Source organism: Schistocerca americana, unplaced genomic scaffold (genome assembly GCF_021461395.2).
Source record: "Schistocerca americana isolate TAMUIC-IGC-003095 unplaced genomic scaffold, iqSchAmer2.1 HiC_scaffold_23, whole genome shotgun sequence".
Classification (NCBI taxonomy): domain Eukaryota; kingdom Metazoa; phylum Arthropoda; class Insecta; order Orthoptera; family Acrididae; genus Schistocerca; species Schistocerca americana.
This window is the reverse complement of record NW_025725939.1, coordinates 3108605-3126090: the sequence shown is the minus strand read 5'-3', so window position 1 is coordinate 3126090 and position 17486 is coordinate 3108605. Positions and strand designations below refer to the sequence as shown.

The following is a 17486-nucleotide window of genomic DNA, read 5'->3' as shown; positions in this document are numbered from 1 at the left end:
TTATGAGCTTGGATGATCTGCTTGCATGGAAATTCTATATATCGAGAGACATTAATTGTTTGCATGTCGCCATTTGCTTGTTGCTCATCTTTGTGGAAACGCAAGTGTTGTCAATTTAACATATTGAAATAAACTCTATTAATAGGATTTGTCTGAAATGTTGTTTAGCTATCCGAGAAAGGAGATTCCTAGGCACCCTACATTACACGATTGGGCAGGATCCCACAAATAGGATCAGTCAGGTTCTTCGGAAATTCTTCAGTCACCTTCCATGGCACATCAGTTGATGGTTTGATGGTCACCATAAGAAAGCGTCTCATGCTCGGTGTTCTTCTTGCTGTAGAATGATTCTATTTGCCTCAACATTACCTATCCACTGATAGGTATTAACACTGATCCACCATATCATATCTAGAAACATTTCGACAAACTCATTCTCCTTTTGTGATAAACATTGAAGTGCTCTCGATAGAATCTAGCGTTGTGCTGATTCATATTGGCTGTCCTGTTCCTTATACCACTGTACCCACCTCTCTTTGTTTCCTCAAACCTACTATATTTCAAATACAAAGAGTACACTGCTGGACATTAAAACAGAGCAAAAAAAGCATAGTCAATAATTTAGTTGTATTTTTAGTGCAGCACTATGTAACGCTTGGCAGAGGAATACTTTATTTAATTTTTTCATTGAAGATGTACAAGGTGCAGAGTGGTGTCAGGACTGCGCTTGTATTCAGGTGTCCCGCTGCTGATTATGGTGATTGTGAGTGTTATGTAGCTGCGTAGAAGAATTTTAACCAAAGAGATGCCAGTTAGTAGTTCAGCGAAGTGTGAAAGAAAGATTAATTTATCCATCCCATTAGTTATAGCAGTTGATTTGCGGCCCTGAGCAGCGAGTGTCAGACGTCGGTCCTGGATATTAGTAAAGTGTTAAACTCAGCTAGCAGCCTTCACAGACCAGCCAGTTTGAAGCGGTGATAGGCCAAGGAGAGGTGTCAATGGCGTCAGCGCTTTGGCAGGTGGAGAAGTGTCAAGTCAGGCCCCTGGGCCAGCGTCAGGCTGCTGTGGAGGCGAGGAGATATAGGCACGATGCTGTGAGTGTGCTGAGGTAGGCAGTGTGAGCGGGAGCGACAGTCGTGTGCAGAACTAGTGAGCCAGCAAAAGACAGCAGCCGAGTGTGCATGCAGTAGGGATGCAATGACTCCTCGACTGGTCAAGCCGAGGTGCGAACCCTAACCCACTGTCAGCCAGTGAGCGGTCCCCTGACTAAAGGTACCAGGTCGACACTCTGCAGCATCGGGCCTAGGTCCTGCCAGTAGCAGCCAATGCAGGTCACCTCTAGTAGTGGCAGCTAGATGAATTACATCAGGTCAGCGAGTGGCATGGAGCATTTCTCGAACTCTGCTGGCAGTGGCTAATGCTGCCTGTCTAAAACGGGCAGCATTAATGTGAGTTTCACCCACGAACGGTTTGCTGAGGCAGCATATCTTGTTACATAGGAAAAATAATAGCCAGGTGTTGGTCCAGAACGTGTGGTAACTCTGGTCGGCCTTGCTACATTCTGACTCCTTCACTTCTACTGTGTCACCAGTGTTCGGCCCTGATGGAGACGGTACTCCTAGAAGTATGGTAACTTTGTATATGGCAAGGAATGAATGGTAATTTTTGCTGTGTCAGACCGGTCCATTCAGAGCTTCTTGCCAAAGAACGCCCAGACGCCCTCCTCTGTCCTGCTACCATGTACCTTCTTCTGTCAAGTAATGTTGGCTACTGACATCAATCCGGCCACACTAAGTACAAAGAAACCGTGACACAACAAAAGAGTGACATTCATAACACAGAGCTTCCACCTCTGATGGCAACAGTGGCTCTGAACCTGCAGTCTACGTAGCCGAAACGGAACTGGATCATTGATATGGGCACATCATTCCATTGTGCGTAAACTTTGTCGTGGATGTGGTTAATTAGTGATTAAGGAATTCCAGTAACTCTATAACTTATTACCAGATAGTTTCTCTAGGTGACACATCCCACCATAAGCTGAGTTGGGCAAGAGTTGGATATCAACAGTATCAAGGTACATCATTATAGGATTGGCAGCCTGCAGCTTTATAGTTTCTTGTTTAGATGTAACGTCACGGGGCCACCGACCTGATAAGAAATGCAGTAACTGTTGTTCATCTTATCGACTATGCGAACCAGAACTGATCGTGTAGCGTACCCAGTGACATCCCACACCTATACGCCATGTGCTGTGCCCATATGACAGTCTCGCGCTGACTTCAGAGGCTTGCGCACACGGATACGTCTCTCGGAACAGAATACGTAGAACAGAGACTCGTCTCAAAAGATGCTGTGGTGTCACTCTAGTGTCCATTGTTGCCGTTCCTCTGCTGGTATACCTCCCTCTGTTGCTGACATTCCGTGGTGCTCAACTCGTCGTTGCACATCGCGTATACATTCTTGCCTTGCTGGAAGCAAGCCCATTTCCCGACTCAAGAAATGTGATGTTACTGTACGATGCTGTAGGGTCGAGCCAGTCCTCTCGCACTCTAGTCGCGTGCGATCCTTGAGGCCTATCGTGGTGTTCGGCAAAGTCACTATGATCTCATCAATTTCATATTTACGTGGAAATCGTGGCATGCCAAACAACACGTGCAGCAACATTGTGGAACTGCAGACCCGATATGTCATGATACTGCTGCAGTCGAATGCCAGAATGTGTTGGCAGACAGTCCACGTTCTTATGCAAATTACAGTAATCAACATTCACATACCATTTATGAATAAGAAACCCCTCTGTCTAACCTTTTCTTTTATACAGAATGTGGTACAAGTAGTATTCACGCCATTTGCTTGTTTCTTGCGTGCCATCTTCATGTTCGTGTTGTTTCACTTTTAATAGGCAGCAATTTACAAACATTTCCTAATGTATTAAATTTCAAGGCACACGGGTGCCATTATTATCAAACATTACTTTGTCTGAAAGACACTAACCTCCCCCCCCCCCCCCCCCCCCCCCGGCCGGCCAGAGGAACAGAACTGCGTAAGGAAGCAGAAACTGATTCACGGCATTGTGGACATACAGAAGATCACGACAGTATCCCTTGTTCTGCATAAACACAGGGAACAGAGAGTTACGTATCTTTCGACTGTGAAAAAATACTTGGATGACTACAGCTATGTCTGCATTCGGAAAGAACAAGGAAGAGAAAATGAGTGCATGGAGACTGGATTGGCCTGGAACAGACGTGTTGGTAGTAGGTATTCATTTGTTTCCAAGCGAGAGCCACTTTAATACCCACTCCAAGGTAAAATAGAATCAACACGGACTTATCTTCCCAGTTCCGAATAAAAAGCATTAGCCATTAATGTCATGAACGGGAATTCAGGGTTACAACAAAAAATTACATTTTGTCATATACATTTTCTTACCTTCACAATTTAGTTGTGCGTGTAGTTCGCAACATAGGCCGTATTTCTGCAAATAATTTTAGTAGATGTAATGTTCCAGTCCGCTTGAGTTTCGCGATATTAATAATGGATTATTAAATAAAATGCGAGTGGTTTGGTTCAGGAAAAGTTCACAAGAGGAACAGAAAAAAAATGGCTCTGAGCACTATGGGACTTAACTTCTGGGGTCATCAGTCCCCTAGAACTTAGAGCTACTTAAACCTAACTAACCTAAGGACATCACACACACCCATGCCCGAGGCAGGATTCGAACCTGCGACGGTAGCGGTCGCGCGGATCCAGACTGTAGCGCCTAGAACCGCTCGGCCCCCCGGCCGGCCAGAGGAACAGAACTGCGTAAGGAAGCAGAAACTGATTCACGGCATTGTGGACATACAGAAGATCACGACAGTACCCCTTGTTCTGTACTGGCTATTTGTCGTTAACTGACTGACCGAGAGTCGGCACTTTGAATGGGAGCAGCCAGAATTTGTGTTTGCATAGTACGACTCGAACGCACTGAAACATATGCATATAACCAACCAACTAAAATATTAGTCAGACAATCTGGACGGGACTTCCTAAGTGACAAGCATCTACAAAGCATTCTTGAAAAATCTTTCATTCCATCTTAAAGGAGATGTTGGGTTACAGGCCTTTCCAACCGGTATTTGTATTCTGTGTTGTTGTGACGCCAATTATTTACGACAACTGGATCCTTATTTAATTTTGTAGAACTTTTAACTGGATCTAGATGGATAGCTGAGAGTAAGATGTTGTTAATTAAGTTTCTTTCGTGCCATGTTCCTGCATATGCCTTACGCCTGAGAGAAAAACCCCTCTGTCGATAAAAAACCCCGGTAGGAATTTGTTGCTCGTTGTTCGTCTTACGTACGCACATATTGTCTCAGTGGTCTTGATAGTGCTATAGTGTGATTTTGTAATTCGTTGGTGTAGAAACGTTTCTGTCTAATTCTGTGGAAGACGCGAAACTTTAAAATCTTGCCGGTGCAGAGAATATTATCTTCTGATATAGGAGTTGTTTGAAGTAATTTTGCTCAGTAAGTTGTTCTCCTGTATATCAGGCTGCTACATTATCCCAAATACTTGTAGATGCTCTTGGTTTGTGGACAGTTTCATTGAGTTCTTCGTTTTCCAGAGGATTCGGTTGGAGTGAATTGGATACTGCTTCGAGAAAAATATAGGGGAAAATGAACTTTTGAATTTCGGAAAATTAAACGTTGTATGATAGGGCTACAAGAGTGATTTTGTGAGTCTGTTGTTACGTAGTCTGTTGATCCCGAATCTGGTGATTTCTTCTTTTATTCTGTGTAGTATGTTCTTGGTTTTAAGTGTTTCGTAAGGAAGTTTGTTTTGAAGCTATACCGTCGATCTACAGCAGTGTGTTCTTGGTTTTAAGTGTTTCGTGAAGGGAGTTGGTTTGGAAGGTATATCGTAGATCTTCAGCTAATTGAAGCATCCTCTGGTTAGCAGACAGAGGTTATTTTTTCGTTTCATTAGAATGTAAGAAGAGAAACTGGTAGCTCCAGTCCATTTGTTTGATATTTCGTGAGACGTCAAAATTATATCGGCTTTCAGCTTGTTTAATCTTTTCAGTCCTGTCTTTCTGGCTACTTAAGATTTCATCTAGACAGATGTAGACAAGGTATTTGACGTTTAGTTGTGGAACAATTTCTTGTCCACAAAGTCGAATGTAGAGTTTTGGGTTATCCTGTAGTCGGCGATTAGTAAGATTGCCATGTCTGAAAAGGAAAGGTTTACTTTTTGGTGGATTAGATCAATCAGATTCTCCATTTACTGGGCTACGTTTCAAATTTGCTGATGTAGCTGTTGACTTGTTCATTGATTGCATTCGAGTTGGGCGCATGACACCAGTAAGTGTTGTCATCTGCATATAGAACCATGTCTTCATTCCACCACCGGGGTCTTGGAATATCTGCTGTGTATATCGTACATAACAAAGTGGATATGACGGCAGCCTGAGGTACTCCGGGTCTGGGTGTGGAATAGGATGATTTTTGATCCTCGTCTCGTAGTTGTACTTTTCAGTTTCAAATGAGTTTAACTAATAATTGTACTACTGCAGATGGGAAGTGGTGCTTTAGCACTTTGTGAAGATGTCTGTACCTTATCAAAAGCGCGTCCTATGTCCAGAAAGAGGGTAGCAGTTGCACCTGTGAAATTGCAGGCTTCCGCTGCATTCCTAATTAGCCTTAATCGTGGACCAGCGGGATTGTGTTTCTGAAACCAGCTTGTTCATGTGATATAATGCTTTTGTCTCCTGCAAAATGTTGTAGTATGTTGTTAACTTTGTCTTTCAAAGTCTTGTCAATTATTTATAATTATTTTTATATTTCTAAGTTTGGTTTCAAAGTCGGTTTGCTGAGTGGTGAGTTCGACACGGTTTCTTCTTTATTTCATGTAAATCACAAATTGTACAAGGTTGAATTCTTTCAGTCCAGGTATGAAAAGACTTAACGATTTCCTTGGGGTCCAGATTTTCAATGATAACAATTCTAGTTAGAACATTCAGATCAATCATTACTGGGTTCTCACCGGATTCTGTGGACATGCTGGCGTTTCATTTCGAGTTACGCCTGGAGCGTGCCTTTTAAAAACTTTCGTCGTTATGTATCTCAAGAGATTCCGTTTCATGAGGAGAATCATTTGTTTAGCAATGAGTAGCTGGTTGTTGGACGCACTGAGATTCCTGAGGCTCCTGAGGTTGTTGGGGTCGGTTGGTGACTGTTGAGATTCGACCGGTGTCGTTGCGTCAGATCTGATCATTTTCTGACGTTTTTTGTTTGGGATGAAGAACGTTGACTCTGCATGGTGGAGATGGGATGACCTGAGCGTTCTCTTCATACAGTTTGTCCTGAACATGATTCCTGCCATATACCATTTGCTTCTTTTACTAATTTGACATTCATAGTACCTATATTTTGTCAAACAACAAAAATATTTGCTACGTTGAGGAAAACTAACAGATCAAATTACACTTACACCTAAAAAAAAACAGTATGAGAAAAATAAACATCATTATACGCAACATAATGAAATCACAAATATCTCATTCTCTAGATCAGTGCTGTAAATTCACTCGACCTTGTGTTTATAAATTGACATATGGAAGCCAAAATAAAATATACATTAGAGTAGACAGAAGGAATTTTCAAAACAATGTTCATACCACATCTGAATCTCACTGCCATGATATTATCTTGATTGGCTCACCGTTAAAACAACAAGTTCCACACACCAATGAAAAAGGACATGTGTTAAATATTTTACAAGAAATAGAAAGTTTCTTGTATATGATAAAGCATCAAGACATTATTTTGAACGAACAGGTTGAATCAAAACAATTCATTGTAAATATCACCAATGTCATTCTAAATGTTTCATGTTGAAACATATTTCTATCTTTAGATAACGTGTTAAAATAGATAACACTATTTCGGAGTGAAATTATATAGTCTGTCATTTAGCAAAGTTAGTCATTATCTTTGTATGTAATGCACTCTTCCATTCAAACTTAAACAATAACCAAATATATTTTCTGATTGCAACTGGTATATTATCAGTTAAGATAAAATAGGTCACTGGCTGACGTCTGCTATGTAAGTTGTGTGACTGCTCAATAGCTACACTAAAACGGTGTGTTTCTTTTGCAGAATTGCAAAAACACGACCGTGACAGAATTCGAACCTGCAATCTTCGGATCCGAAGTCCGACGCCTTATCCATTAGGCCACACGGTCACTGACGACCAAGTATTCCTTACATTCGTGTCATCTCGAAATGCCCATACCGCTGAGGAATTGTGTTTTCGTTCTACACAGCCGCTGCCTCTTGCTGCTTCCCACCCATTCGTTACATTCAAACCCTTACGAGACCGACCAAATAGAGATTGGGAATCAAGACCACACACTTTGTGCATTCGGAATCGAAGGCAGGGCGTCCCTCGCCGCATTTACGTAAATCTGCCTCGAAGTATATTTTGTCTTCTCTAATGCTAGTAGTGCTACTGATGGACGTTTGCTTTTGTTACTATCCCAGCAATGTATAAATAAAGGAATTCTCTGTTGTTCAGTTTATTTGAGTCAACTCCAGTACCAACAGCCCTCGTGCCTCGTACTTTTCGTAATCCAACACAAAACCCGTTTTTTAATGGTTCAGTTTTAATAATCACTATCTCCCAACGAATAAAATAGTGCCAGAGACCTACCCATATTTTAAACTTTAATGTAACACACTCATCACATCAAAAGTGAAAGCTCAAAATGATTCTCTTCCAGCAGAACTGGAATATTACATATCTCCTAGTTCTTACATACTACAAATTAGTTCCTTCCCACTCCAGTGACCAAGTGCACCTGGATTTTCCCACTCTATCACTTTATCTGCTCCCTGAAACTGCAGCGCCCTCTTACTGTCGAGGATACCCCGCATGACGTCGGGTATGAACCTGCTGGTCCCATCAGTTCCATAGTCTCATGACGGTCGAGAGATCCGATTAAACCAAACAGAATTATCCTGGAATAATAAGATGCAGTGTTGATACACTAAGATTCTGATGCTGTCGACATTCGGCAGGTACTGGTATTTGTACTTCTCGTTCGAGGCACATCTCAGTCATCTCAAAACAAATAACGTTGAAATACGGTCTGTGAATGAGGGACCCCATACTTGTTCTTCAGTTATATTCAATATGCAGGTGGCTTTATTTCTATCCATGTCGTGTGTTTGCGCTGATATGCAAACCATCCGCATGTAAAAGCATGTAGAGCACTTCAGGTAATTTGCCGTTTACTGCTTGTTGCCTTCAAAGTCAAATTCCTGCTGCTTTAACGACCATTGATGTAGATTTGTTTCTTCCGTGCGAAATTACAAACAATATGGGTGGCAGTTATTTGTCATTGAATATAATTCTGTATGAAAGCACCAACCTGGTTACCAACACATGTAGTCCATTTGTCTTCGCAGTTACGGCTTAGAGTTCTTACTACGCCTTCCTCGGCGCTTTTGCTCCCTGATATAACATGGGTGAGGTGACAGATATGTATGCCGGGTCTGTGAGAAACGACGCAGAACATTTGGGCTGTCTCTCAATTGTACGTTGGTAAAGAACGAGAAACACATTGATTAAACTATGAAAATGAAGTAGTCTGTAGTTGACATATTGCAGGAAGGAAGTAGTTTTTTATGAAAGTAATTTTTCTTAAAGTGGCTGTCATTTCAATAGCCACTGCAGGAACCGTCGAATCAATACAGAAAGCTTAAAGCCACTCTTTTTTTCTGCTCAGTAATTTGTTTCTTTGTTTACTTCAATATTTCCTATTTTCTCAAACCGTTTGATATCAATGTTATATTTTATAGTGCTTCGTACTCTACGAATTTATTATCTAACGATTATCGAGCTCAACGTAGACTCATGTACATCTCATGAGAGAAACAAAGTCGGTCACAGAACTAACGGTTAAGGAGTCATCACTTTGAATACATGCAGTGAGAACCTCTTACTAGATCACAGAACTTGAGCGACGATTGTTACGACAGTTTTTTATTATTATTTACTTGATGATTATTTGTTAAGAAGTATTCGACTATTCTTACACTAAATGTTTAGTACAATATTTCAAATATTGAGTCGTTTGTAAAGTAATGTTGAAGGCGCATTATACATGGGAGAGCGATTATTTAACTAATAAGGATTTTTCGGGGTGGGGTTAAGGGGCAGAGGGGCGTTTCTTCTATAAAAAACGAAAAGTATTTGGAATCTAAAATAATCAAGGGGAATAAGACAAATTACTTGTAATGGAAATAAATTAGTTTTGTTACTATGGACTGTTACTGTAACACGCAATTACTCCGATACAGAATCCGGAAAACACGATACATTCTCATATACTACAGTACTAACCCACACCTCTGAAACACAGATTCCTAAATTTAGAATTCTGCAACATTAAACGCCACTGCTGTAGTGAGTAATTTAATATCTCGTTGAAACAGACGTATTTTAAAGTCATATTTTTTGTTGCTTTCTTTTGGCAAGTACAAAACGAATGTTATTCTCTTCTATATTTATCAAAGCTCTTTGTATTACAGAATAATATTACCTATGTCGAAGATCTGGCTAAGAATAATAATACTTACTTGTATTTTTTCTTGTATTTTGATCCTTCAGATGTGCCTCGCTAGTGCGAGAACGTCGAGATTGCGTGGGTGTCCCATACACAGGGTGTAACGGGTATAAGTGCGTTGGTGTCTTAATAGGTACACTCTCTTCATCCTACAGTCTTGTCACATATACGTCACAAACTTTATGATTTAATGTTTTCTGCCTGGTCCTAACAACACCACTAAGTCAACTACACCTTTCGGTATAGACTGATCGTTTTGCGTCCACGTGTCCACACTTCAGCACCTGACCTGCTTCCCACGGGAAAATAAGCATTAACGGCTTTTTCTTTCCACACATACTTGGATAGGCTAACCAAAATACAAACATATGACTTCTGTAAGCTATAATTATGAGCCTGCAAATGACTTGATGTAATGTCGTTCAATACACCCTCCGCAGTCAACGTAGTGATATCTGCGCTTACAGTCGTTACACCCTGTATACAGCCGAGAGGTGGCCGACGCTCCCCAGGTGTGGCGTGTGGTGGGGGCGCTGACCGCCATTCCACCCTCGGTGCATTCAGTCTTGCCCAGACTCGCGAAGCGTCAACTGCCGGGTGAGTTCTTGACGATAGTCTGATAGTAAAGGGTCGCATGCCGAACTCAGCTAATAGCCCCCGTCCCTGTTGACGAGAGGATCGTGTTTCTTTCTCAAATTGGAACGTATGCTTCTCGTTGAGGCTAAGTTTAGCCAGTGCTGATCTGTCTTTATGCCCCAGGCATACGCATCTAATGTATTCCATCCATCGCTGCTAGATGCTGTGCTGCGTTTTTCCCTTTCTTTGACGCTGACACGCTCAAGGAATGTCATATAAACCTGGTATTCGCAAGTGTATGTTGTCCTTTACTGAGATAAACATAGTTTTCGTTTTTCGTAGTGGTCGAAAAATGACCAAATTTTTTTTCGGAGTTTCTCCCAGTTTTGGCTTAGGTAGCCCCAGCACAGGGAATAAAGTTAAATTTCTGTTCCTCTTTCTCTTCCTCTTATTTGCGATAGGCTGTGTCATTTGTTTCCTTCAATGCACGTCAATTTTGGCAGCATACAGTCTAAGTTGTTACAGACTATCTCTGTGCCAGTGATGTCAGCTCGTTGCATGAAGGAACAGATCTAAGAGGGTCTTTTTTCCATAGACTGCATGTCCTAGGGGACCATCTGTATTGCCCTTGTTAGCACGTCCTAAACTGGAATACATCTCTTACGTTCTAGCTCCACCGTCAATTGTTTGTTTTCATGGACTTGTTGAGTCAGTCTGCTATATCTTTGCCATGTCCCCGCAGGACGAAAGGACATCCACGTAGCTTATTGGCTCTTTATTTGGAAACGTCTGCGATGAAAGTGATATCTACCGTGCAGCTAGTATGTGCGTAGTCAGCGAGAGGAAATGGTTCGTCTTTTAGCCCGTTCACTACCACTGGGAAATATGTGTCGCATGATAGGCTGTCAGAGAACCACTTACTGTATGTTACTACTATGTCTAGTATGGGACGATTGAGAGTATTAGAGATTGCCCTTGAAAGTTGTGCTGTCTCAATTATTACGTACAAATGGGAGAAATTTATCACCTTTTAGAACAGAGTGGAGTTTATAGAATTTCCTGCACTCTGTGTGGCAAATTATATGTAGATCAATCAGTTAGGGCTATAACTCCTAGACTAACTGAGCATGAAGGGAGTTGGAGACTGAGAAAGAAAGAGTTCACCTTCGCTAAACATGCTCTGACTGAATGTCATCCATATGACATGAAGTGTGATATTCTCCATAAAAGAACTAAGGGGAGAAAACTAACATTACTTGGAACTCTGGTCGTTAATAAACCACACTCAAAGAAACCTGACCTTGTCCTTAATGACCAAACACAGTTCCATTACTCATCCTTATTAAAATTGTAGCCAGCTATTATGCCCCTCATCATTGGCTAATAAGCTTTCTGTAACTGTTGTACACCCACATTCCATAGCCTTTTTCTTCCCCTCCCTTTATTTAGTCTGTTCATCACATCCACCAGTTTGTCCATATGACGTATGAGTCCATGCCATTACTCATTTGTAGAACATTTCTGTTTTATACGCTTACATACTTTTAATATTTGAATATACGGTAATATAAGATTTATTTATTCAGAGCCTCTTTAGGTGCTTCAAAAATAGTTGAAATGGCTCTGAGCACTATGGGACTTACATCTTAGGTCATCAGTCCCCTAGAACTTAGACCTACTTAAACGTAACTAACCTAAGGACATGACACACATCCATGCCCGAAGCAGGATTCGAACCTGCGACCGCAGTGGTCGCGCGGTTCCAGACTGTAGCGCCTAGAAACGCTCGGCCACTCCGGCCGGCCTTTAGGTGCTACATCATACTTGTTTCGTATCGATATAGCCATAAAAGTCACACATCTTTGTACAGCATTCTATGTACACTTATAGATTCTTGCTGAAGTTGTGTGGATTAGCTGTTTAGCATCACGTTATCTAACGATGGCCTGAGAGGCTGAAAGCCAGTTCATAAAAAACTAGTAAATATTATTGTGGAACACTAATACTTTGTATTGAAGTTATTAATATGTATAATTTCCTCCAAAAACTGGCAGAATATTCTATTAATATTAATGTTCATTTTATATGTGGTTGATTCCTTAATGAGGTAATTTTCTACATCCATTGTGTAGCTTCTTCTTTCAGTATCAGGTCTGATTTGCTGAATGTCTAGTTTCATCATATGATTTTCATGAATATTTTGATGTAATATAATGGATTTATCTCAATAATGTATGACATAACGAGAAGATACAGGTAAGAACTTGCGTATGTTGCGAATCTCAAAGCGTGACGCGTGATTATCAGTGGATATTTTCTATGTAGTGAGGTCCAGTATGTGCTGTGAATTTTATGTGGGGGGATTTATGCCGGTTTCGTTTAACCCTTACTTGTTATTCAGTTTGATTTTTACTTGAATGGGTGACCTTCTTTAATAGAAACCAGGCCTTATGGAAGATACGTGTAGGCACTATCTGATATGTTGTGGATATTTATATTTTCCAAAGTTTCTGTTATAATTCTATGGTTCCGCAGTTGCCCACATGAAGAGATGGTTCCGTCATAGTATTTTTAAAAGTCAGTTTTTATTTGCAATGATTGTCTCTTGGTCTGTGTGAGATGAGTGTATGGTGTGAAAGATGCCTCGTTTGGTCGATATTTCAGCCAAGCGAGTACGCTGTGACGATGAGAGTGAATGTGATGAGTAGTGAGGTTACCACCTTAACGCTTAGCGGCTTATACTGACTGCGAATGTGGTGAGTGCAGCAGGCTCAGTGTCACTCACGTCGAGGCCGTGCATATTTCGTCTTTCATTTTGTGTGCTGTTTCCGACTCTTGCTCCGCCTTGTGTCTGTGTGAGTGTAGATCTACTACCATCACTGGACGTGGTGTGAGAGTTGTTTAAAAAGGTTGGCCATCTACGAGAAAACTTGTACGTCCACATGTTACAAAAGTGAAATGATTCTTTCGGGTGGGGTGATAAATAGTGGATCGCGTCAAGGGAAATAATAATTGTTATTAAGGTTTCGGTATGGATCCCAGTTCACAAATGCTTGATTATGTTTTATGATGATTATTTCAGAGTGTCGTGATGTTTAAGACTGCGATAGTCCCTTTTCTCTATGCAACAAAGCTGGCATCACTCAACTTTACGTCCGAGATTCACACTAGTATAACTTTGGTAGCGGTAGGTTTTTCTACCTGCAATAACCCTTATTTGATGTCCGACTGAAGACAATCACGTAACACCGTTTACATTCGCCTACGTAAGGTAGTGTTCGTGACCTTCTTCTGTTGCCGCATACTGTTGTTTGTTGCTGTAGCTCTGTGTCGAATTTGAACATCTTTGTCAACCTTCGGTCTTGTCCTGAGGAACACAGCTTCCCTAGAATCTCTTGAGGCACTCTGTAACCACTAAAACATGCCAGTTGTTGTTCCTGAACTTTTATTAAATGGTTCAAATGGCTCTGAGCACTATGGGACTTAACATCTGAGGTCATCAGTCCCCTAGACTTAAAACTACTTAAACCTAACTAACCTAAGGACGTCACACATATCCATGCCCGAGGCAGGATTCGAACCTGCGACCATAGCAGCAGTGCCGTTCCGGACAGAAGCGCCTAGAACCGATCGGCCACAATGGCTGGCTAAACTTTTAACTTTCTCTTAAATGCAATAATTTATTATGTGCTTCAAGATTTATAAATTCGTGCAATTTATACCATTTCTAAGTAAATCATTTTAGTCTTTGTCATTGATAATTACCAACTGCGTGAAAATTTTACGTATTGAAGAAAGTGCAGCACTTTTAATTTGTTTACCATGTTTTCCACAGATTGGAGGTTACATGCTGGTTTTAAGTGAAGCTAGCCACATTATAACTGGATAAACTGCACAACAGGTTTGAATCCGTCTATCACTGTACCCCTTGGCTTCGTCGTGCACTACTAAGGAAGAAAAAATTTTCAAGAAGAAGGTAATACCATTTACAATACTACAGACTTTTAATAGATATTTGCGGTTCAGGTGAAAATTAATGTAATAGCAGTGTACTGTACAAGCTCATAATCATACCAAAACCGCTATAGAATTTTAGTGCGTAACAGTCCATGTTCACCAGAACTACTGTACTCTTCTCTATTCTTCAGAACACTTCCCAGAAAGTTGACAGAACCACGGTACAAGTTATGATGAAAGACAAGGACGCCACCAACATCCGCATATCCAAGGGAACGAAGCCGTAAAGTTCAGGAGTGGGAGTCTGGCTGCGGACCAGGTGGTTAAAGTGGCGCAGCTCCACCGTTTCTGCGCTACGGAGAGTCGAACCCATGAGCAGCCGGCACACGACAGGAGCTGTTTGCGCCGCCTCCCTGGACAGCGCGTGCGAAGCCACTGCCACCATTAACACCTGTGACGACTGCCACGATATAAGCAAAATCTGCATCACCCTGGATGTTTCTGCTGCTGTGTTAAGACTTCGGCAACTGCGTTCCAGGATATACCACACAGCACTGTCATCACGGATAAAGCTAGCAGTACCTGGAGCGCTGAAAGAACCGCCTGGGACAGGTGGCACAGTGCGGAGTAGACTCTCCTCAGCTTGCGGTAGCGGTCTGCAAGTGGTCGCCGCTGGCATCTCACTTGGGCTGTAGATCTCAGACACTGGTTGAGCTGGCGCAAGTCACTCCGCACAAGAAGAACGAACCCAACGTACCTGGAAACAGCTGTAGGTATTATACCACTGCAGAACAATGATAACATATATGTTCATTTCATTCCGTACCACAGATATTCCAACGTCAGAGCAGCTACATGTAGAGCGAGAAACCCTGTGTACACCACTTTGCAGGAGATCCTCACCGCCGCCCTGGAGGAATGGAGCAATTCCAGGATGCCACTGTCCCAATACGACAACAGAGTGAAGATCCTCTCGTACTTGTGGGGGTTTCTAAACAGGTCTTCGGCGTTCGCCGTCACCGTGCAGGCGCAGTGTGTCATCATGTAGGTTACCAACCACACAAAAGTGATGGAATCCTTTTTTCTCGCGTTCACAGCTTGCAACGAATTTACCGTAAGCCCTGTTATTCCCAGGCTCATGACGAGAACAACAGATGCGTAAAGCGTACCAGCAGTGGTCCTGCGTAGTTCACACCTCTCTGTCTCCACTGTGAATGGTGTCAGCCCGAAAAACCTGCAGATGGTGTGGTATGGTGTTGCAGATCGTAAGATGTCTCTTCTGTTCGCCATTTAAACATCGTCTAGCACTCCGATATACCTTCGTTACCTGTGAAGAAAAAGTTCCACAATTATAGTAGGCCAGCTGCTTGCATTACACAGAGAATTAATCTAAAATTCTCGAATCACTCATAAATTGTTGAGTATGTTGTGTAGGTAAATTTTGGTTGTTTCGTCGTATGTCCATTTAAAAAAATTAAGAAGACAGACCTTGCTGTAATACGTCTGTTAAATACTACAAGCATTATTATTTCTTCATAAAAATCACGTATCGAACACATTGCAAAGTTTATTGTTTTGAGTGTCTTTAAGGAGTCTATGTTACATTAGAGACAGAACATGAAACATTTAAACATTCTGGGTGAAGTAGCTAAATAAATAAAAGTAAATCAAACAGTAATGAAAGAAAGTTAAGACCAAATATTTGATCATAATGCGGAAAGCTACAGACGGCGCACTAAATACCTTAGAGATCGAAGCGATGGCTGCCACTTGAAGGAGTAGTGTCAGCAGTCGTCAAGATAAGCCAAGAAAACGTAAATCTTCTGGTACATTGGAAATTCATATAACATTTCTCCCATATACGAGTTTAGCAACTCAGCTTTCATCAGAAACTTTTTGCCACTGTGTTATGACAGCGAACAGAGATTTTTTGTTATCACGATTTCGTGTTAGCGTAATTTCGTCTTTTATTTTATTTACATGTACGTAAAAGTTGTCAACATAAACCTTATGGACTGAAGTGGGATCGTAACCATCGTTTTCTGCTATTTTTGCTACTTAAGTTAGATCTAATTTTTTTAATTTATTGTGGTGCTTATCCCCCCCCCCATGAACCATGGACCTTGCCGTTGCTGGGGAGGCTTGCGTGCCTCAGTGATACAGATAGCCGTACCGTAGGTGCAACCACAACGGAGGGGTATATGTTGAGAGGCCAGACAAACGTGTGGTTCCTGAAGAGGGACAGCAGCCTTTTCAGTAGTTGCAGGAGCAACAAACAGTCTGGATGATTGACTGACCTGGCCTTGTAACACTAACCAAATCGGCCTTGCTGTGCTGGTATTGCGAACGGCTGAAAGCAAGGGGAAACTACAGCCGTAATTTTTCCCGAGGGCATGCAGCTTTACCGTTTGATTAAGTGATGATGGCGTCCTCTTCGGTAAAATATTCCGGAGGTAAAATAGTCCCCCATTCGGATATCCGGGCGAGGACTACTCAAGAGGACGTCGTTATCAGGAGAAAGAAAACTGGCGTTCTACGGATCGGAGCGTGGAATGTCACATCCCTTAATCGAGCAGGTACACTAGAAAATTCAAAAAGGGAAATGGATAGGTTAAAGTTAGATAGAGTGGGAATTAGTGAAGTTCGGTGGCAGGAGGAAGACTTTTGGTCAGGTGAATACAGGGTTATAAATACAAAATCAAATAGGGGTAATGCAGGAGCAGGTTTAATAATGAATAAAAAAAATAGGAATGCGGGTAAGCTACTACAAACAGCATAGTGAACGCATTATTGTGGTCAAGATAGACACGAATCCACGCCTACTACACTAGTACAAGTAAAATGCCAACTAGCTCTGCAGATGTTGAAGAAATTGATTAAATGTATGATGAGATAAATTATTCAGGTAGTGAAGGGAGACGAAAATTTAATAGTCATGGGTGACTGGAATTCGGTAGTAGGAAAAGGAAGAGAAGGAAACGTAGTAGGTGAATATGGATTGGGGCTAAGAAATCCAAGAGGAAGCCGCCTGGTAGAATTTTGCACAGAGCATAACTTAGTCTTAGCTAAGACTTGGTTCAAGAGTCATGAAAGAAGGTTGAATACATGGAAGAACCCTGAAGATACTAGAAGGTTTCAAATTTTATAATGGTAAGACAGAGATTTGGGAACCAGATTTTAAATTAAGACATTTCCAGGGCAGATGTGAACTCTGACCACAATCTATTGGTTATGAACTTTAGATTAAAACTGAATAATCTGCAAAAACGTGGGAATTTATGGATATGGGACCTAGATAAACTGACTAAACCAGAGGTTGTACAGAGCTTCAGGG

At 41.6% G+C, this 17486-nt stretch overlaps 1 protein-coding gene and 1 non-coding gene across 2 annotated transcripts in view; one reads left to right on the top strand and one right to left on the bottom strand.

The window, feature by feature from the left end:
• The window catches only part of LOC124575298 (piggyBac transposable element-derived protein 4-like), a 100752-nt gene extending 85552 nt beyond the window's left edge, over positions 1 to 15200 (top strand). The window contains exon 2 of the mRNA XM_047131161.1: positions 15045 to 15200. Within this exon, the coding sequence (XP_046987117.1) occupies positions 15045 to 15200 (156 nt within the window). The remainder of the gene's footprint in view (positions 1 to 15044) is intronic.
• Positions 7162 to 7234, bottom strand: Trnar-ucg. Its single transcript has one exon. It is a non-coding gene; the product is annotated as a tRNA-Arg (tRNA).
• Positions 15201 to 17486: the final 2286 nt, after the last annotated feature.